Source organism: Sinocyclocheilus rhinocerous, unplaced genomic scaffold, assembly GCF_001515625.1.
Source record: "Sinocyclocheilus rhinocerous isolate Xijiao unplaced genomic scaffold, SAMN03320098_v1.1 scaffold795, whole genome shotgun sequence".
Taxonomy (NCBI): Eukaryota; Metazoa; Chordata; class Actinopteri; order Cypriniformes; family Cyprinidae; genus Sinocyclocheilus; species Sinocyclocheilus rhinocerous.
In genome coordinates, this window is record NW_015630361.1 from 364,508 (window position 1) to 370,860 (window position 6,353).

Consider the following 6,353-nt stretch of genomic DNA (forward strand, 5'->3'; position numbering starts at 1 on the left):
GTATATTATCAGCACAGCTAATCAAATTACCTTGTGCATTAAAACAGATCATTATTAGATTATTCCTCACATAATTAGTAGATTTACGGGATGTTATTCATTCTCTTCATGCAGTTTCATCCATCGTTGTGTAATTAAGGCTTTAAACGTTATTTTTGCTGGTGGGGAGTTATTTAATAGACTTGGATTTATTGCAAAGGATCCTGATGGACCTAAGTGAGAATGAAAAGTTTAAAATAGGTGAGCAGTTTTCATTTCAGAATTCTGCTAGGCTAAATGTCCAAAAATGTATTATATACCACTACTATATTATAGGAGTAATCACAGTAAACCTGTACATTATTACTGTATTTTATATTTAAACGTCTTAGCTGCTATAGAAGTACTGAGCTGAAGGAGCAGATGCCACAGGACTGAAATGTGATGGAGCATCACTAAACATTCATTTTCTGTAAAGCTGTTTTGAAACAATGTGTATAATAAAAAGTCCTATACAAATAAATGTGAAATGAACAAAACTTGATGCATCATTTTTTTCTTCTCTCCAGATCAGTAGGGAAACCATACATTCACACTCCTTTCTGTGAGTGACTGGAGCATTCATAATGCAGCACAGCAAACTAGTGGCGACTGTTCAAGGACAACATGCTTTATAGTTTATTATAAATGTATAAATCGATTGCTGTAAATAAGTGCATAACAAAAGTCGACATACATAAAATATATGATTAAATGTGCAAAAATGTTTTAAGTTGTTTTAAATTTGAATAAAGTTCAAATATATTTTTATATATTAATAACTGAGGGGTGCACAAGAATCAAAAACATCAAACAAGATTAATTTTCACTTAATCTTAAAATATCTTCACTTTTTTGGAATGAATTTTCTAAGACAACAAACTTAACATTTACCATGAGATTAGTAAAACGACAATGAACATTAAGATGTGATTGCACTTGACTAACACACACACACACACACACACACACACACACTCACACACACACACACATGTATATAGAGGCTGAAGTTACCTTGGTAAAAGACCACAATGTCATTTATATACAAACACGGACTTTTACCATGGTAACTTCAGCCTAAAATATGTTAACAAGGCAGGTAAGGATAGCTGACCACATTAATCTATATTAAAAATATTAGCGGATTTTATCTTTTAAAAACAACACTGATACGATTACATATACTTCGTATACATTATTTTATAAATAATGTAAATAAGTGATTTTATTGTCTACTAATTACCAAAAATTGCAGTTCTGTCTCTCTAACTCAATGCATTCCAATTGCCCGCTATTTGAGGTCTACGTGAATCACGTGACGATCGAGCGTTTCGAACTTCCGTTGTCGCAACTCTCTCTCTCTACGGCTCTGCAAATGACTAGCCCAGAGGACAATTTTTGCTTAGAGTTTGCTCTTTAATAGCTGTTGAGACCCTCAGTTGTGCTTCGTTCTCATGTTTCGATTAAGAAGCATCATCTAAAAAATTGAGAAAAAATATAAACAGAAACAAATAAGCCACTAGTTGTCACAGTAAGAGTACAGAGCTTTACAATGGCTGCATACATCAGCTCAGATCATTTGATCTAGTGAGAATTTCATGAGGAAAATGCTATAATGATTGCAGCAATTCACATTTTAGTAGAACATCTTTAATGCGCATTTTATTAAATGCAGTAGCTCATACATGCATACTAAAAACATATGCATACTGTGTAGTTTTGCATACTGCAGAGAAAGAGCAATTAGTATGCTAGCATTCACTGGCCATTGAAAATTGAATTTGCATTTGCATCAATGCATGTAATGTATACAGATACAATAGAAGAAATGTTTGAGATTGCATAGAGATCTTTTAATTGCTAATTTTATTTGGTTGTGGTGTTAATTGCAATTGTTTAGATCTCTTCCAAAACTCTAGAAGATACACATTTGAGATTATTGAGGTCTTAAGCCAAAGTCTCCATTTGTCCAAAGTCCTCTCATTGCCTTAACAATAGAGACATAAATGTAAAACAAAATATCATTTTAGACTTTTCTTGCATCTACCTACAGATGAACATTAACATTTTCTCCTAACATTAAGATTTTAGTTTAAAATGCATATAAATGCATAATTTAGGTCCTATTAACTAATCAGCATTTCAATCCATTTTTGGTAGTTCACTTAAATCAGAGATGGCCAAATGTCATCCTCTCCCCCAATCCATCTTATATAATCATTAATTTCTCATTTATATCTTTGTTTCATTTTTTTTGCATTGAAATGCATGTTTGTTTTTAATTAAAGAATAAATGTAATTTAAATCTCTATTTAATTATTTAAAATGAAAAAAACTTGAATACGTTTACTGTTAGCCCACAGCCTTCAATCATGCCCTTTAAATTAAAAAGTTTGGGCATCTCTGACTTAATTATATTAATTAATACGAGGCCATATAAAGGCAGTTTAAAATATTTTTAGATGCAGTACAGCATGTTTTACGCTTCTTTTGGACTTACATGCTGTTATCATCCACCTGCAGAGTTCAATGTCCTGGGGACTTCCTACCCTTCAAACGCTAATTATCCTTATTAATTACTGTCAGACTCTTTTATTCTGTTAATCACTATAGTTTGCATGCGTGTGCCTCACTGTCTAGCTCTAATGAGAGCTGAAATGTGCCGCAGTTGCAGGTTTATCATTTAACATGCATGTATTCGTGTGTACCTCAAACAGAGCCATGTTCTTGCCGTCATATTGCTGGTTCTTCTCTGGGTCGGTGCTGTTGATGAATGGACTGCTCTCCTTGGGGTTACCATCTCCTGTTAGCAAAACACACAAACAAATCATCAGCATGACAGCAGACGCCACACAAATCCAGGGGGCTTTATGAGGAAAAATCTGCTGTGATGATTCCAGCACTTCACGTTTTAGTTGCACATTTTAGGTCACGCATGCATACTAAAAACAGATGCATACTGTGCCCCGCTGCATATTGCAGAAATTGAATTCACATATATGCATTTGGCTGATGCTTTTATCCAAAGCGACTTGCATTGCATTATAGCTCATGCATTTCCTTGCATTCCCACCGTGCTCTAATGTTTGAGCTGCAAGAAATGGCATTAGTTTACATGGTTCTTCTACTATTACTGGCAAGGATACTAGTAAAGTGGGCAGCGATGCATACAGGTCTCACATGTGGAGTGTTTGTGATGACCTGTATCAGGTGTTCATTCACCTGGGATCTTGGAACAGAGGGCAGATATTTTTAGTGCCTGGATGACAGGGTTTGAGTGGTGATTAGGTCTCTGGACTCCCTCACACCACAGGAGAGGAATTTTAAAGAGGTGCACTGCACACAGGCTGGTTTCAAAGTCTGAAGCCTCGAACCTCTACGGCCTAATGTACAATGTTCATTTGAAGGAATTTTCTGTATTGATTATTCCCATATGCTTTACCTGAAAAGTTACCTGACCGTGTATTTTGAATTACACTTTGAATTGTCGAATGAAAGGAGTTTAATGGAACTTAATTTGGAAAAGGTACTGGTCATTTTCTGCCTGGACATTATCCTGTGCAACTAATTTTTACATTTTTTTATTTTTTATTTGAATGCTTCTTTATGAAGTTTGACATGTTGAATATGAAAATCACATTACTTTTTGTGTATTATTAACAGTCCTCATGAAAACAAACAAACAGAAAAAAATATGTTGACAAGCTAATGTTATTACTCATGCATAAAATGTATAGGCTAACAACAACAGTTTAACATAAATATCTACCAAAAGGAGTCATCCAAAACTTCAGAAATGCACGTTGGATGATTATTGTTTTTTATGACTGGAATGTTCCAGAAAGCACTAGAATATTACAGAATGTTCTAGAAACTTTTGCAAAAGCAAAAATATATAAAAAATAAAAATAAATAAATAAAACATTTGTACAAAAACGTATCTGTTCTAAACCAGTGTTTCATAATTACTGACAGAAGTTCTAAAATTTACCTGATCTAAATATTTACCAAAATATTGATACTGTGAAAATTTATAGTACAACAATCATTCATACCACAGAATTACAGAAGAGCGACTGGAATGTTCCAGAAAGCACTAGAATAATACAGAATGTTCTAGAAACTTCTAGAATGTTCCCATCCTTGCAAAAGCAAAAATATATAAAAAATAAAAATAAATAAATAAAACATTTGTACAAAAACGTATCTGTTCTAAACCAGTGTTTCATAATTACTGACAGAAGTTCTAAAATTTACCTGATCTAAATATTTACCAAAATATTGACACTGTGAAAATTTATAGTACAACAATCATTAGCACCACAGAATTACAGAAGAGCCATAAAAAATTAAGTGAAACAAATTTACATTATTTTATGCATTTTGTTACATTATTTTATGCATTTTTCTACAGATCAGTGTACAGTGTATCTGTCTATCATTCTATATTTCTGTTATATTGCTCTCTCTGTTTTAAAGGTATTAACAGTGTATGTTAATACAAAATCAAAGTACAAAAGTATAAAATGTTAATTAAAAGGTTTAAAAGCACAAGTATTTCCATTTACCATCTGTAAACGCTGAAATTACCTCATGCCCTCATGTCTGAATATAGCTACTCATTTTAAATGTAAAACCACTTTTAATAAAAATGCTTTTGTTCTTTTTGTTTGTCTATTTAACTCTATTCAAGTTGAACCATAATATGGAACATATTTAGTTTTACAGTGAAAGCATATAGTGCAAAAAACACCATAAATCATCTAATTGTGTGTTTTAATATTTTTTTCCTTGTGTCATGTTGTTTTTCATTTGTTGTCATTTGTGATTGTCAACCCCTAGGTACATATTGTAGGGGAAAAAATATACATTCCCTCAGTCCTGTGGCCTTACACACTGTCATTGTAATGTCAGCACAAGTCCGCGGTACGGTGTGATTTAGCTCAATGCAGCGTGACAGACTGACAGCCATACTGAAATGCTCCAGAGGCCGAAGCATCAATCAAGCGATGACAGCAGGCAGCCGCTACATTGCAGTCAGAGCGAGGAGATCAGCTGTCAGCTCGCACACTGGGAGATCAGACTGGGACCGGAGGACTAACCTGTAATCAGGACTTTGGTTTTTCTGTGTAGGAGTGTACACTGTAAAAAATAAGTGTAATTTTAACTGTAACATTTTGTAAAAAAGCTACGGAAAAAACTGTTAATAGGTTAACAGTAAGTTCCCGTACTATATACAGGGAAAAACTGTAAAATATCTAACCAGACATTTCATGTAATTTTACAGTAAAATGCTGTTAATTTTACAGTTTTTAGAAGTAAAAATAACAAATAAATGTATAATTTACAGTCAAAAACTGTAAACTGATATTCCCAAAATTCCTTGCGTGACACTCCACATTTGAAAGTATTTTGTTTAAATAATCATGTTTTTTTAATAGTTTTTGTTATTAGTTATGTATATTTGGGCTTTATGTTACATCTTCTGTTGTTTAATGAAAGTTTAATGCATTATTTAAGTATCATGTGTGTTACCATGATGGTGTTTTGTGTTTGCATGAATGACTCTGTGCACCTTCTATATATTAGTATATATTTCTGCTTGTGGCGAAGCTACTTGTGATGAGCTTTGATTCTTCATGTGGCTTTCTCTTTTACCACCTGCATTATTATGGTGGTTGTCAGTATGTTAAAGGTACAAAACAGATTTTAATAGCAGTGTGAATTGTTGAATTTACTGGTTTACATTCAAATTTTCTTGTTTGCAAATTACAGTTTTATACTGTAAAATGTACAGTTTTTGGCCGTAAATGTGTTTACAGTTTTTCTGTATTTTTTACAAAATTATTCTGCTGGGACCGGAGGACTAACCTATTTTGTAAAAACTACAGATTTTTTTTTACAGTGTAGAGGTTAGAGGAACTGCCTTTATGAAATATCACTGCCGACTTAATGTCGGATAAAAGGCTTAAATGGAAAATCAGATGCTTCCGTTTAGCATTTTATGATGAGAAAGAGCTGTGCAGAATCATTTGTTTTTGAAAGCCTTATAAAATAAGGCATTACAGACAGAGAGATATATAAAACTATACAACAACAGACATACATACATAGATAGATAGATAGATAGATAGATAGATAGATAGATAGATAGGTAGGTAGGTAGGCAGATACATACATACACAGATACATCCAATAGTTTACCTTACTTAGATTTAGTTAGTTATCTTTACTTAGTTGTTATACTTACTAGGTTTTATTAAGTTACAGCTACTTTCAAGGCAAATAAAACAATTTACTTACTGTTTTGAGTGACACTTACTTAAAATATT

At 33.0% G+C, this 6,353-nt stretch overlaps 1 protein-coding gene across 1 annotated transcript in view; it reads right to left on the reverse strand.

The window, feature by feature from the left end:
* LOC107740262 (solute carrier family 12 member 5-like) overlaps nucleotides 1–6,353 on the reverse strand; it is a 167,184-nt gene that overhangs the window by 56,568 nt on the left and 104,263 nt on the right. The window contains exon 2 of the mRNA XM_016552631.1: nucleotides 2,730–2,824. Within this exon, the coding sequence (XP_016408117.1) occupies nucleotides 2,730–2,824 (95 nt within the window). The remainder of the gene's footprint in view (nucleotides 1–2,729; nucleotides 2,825–6,353) is intronic.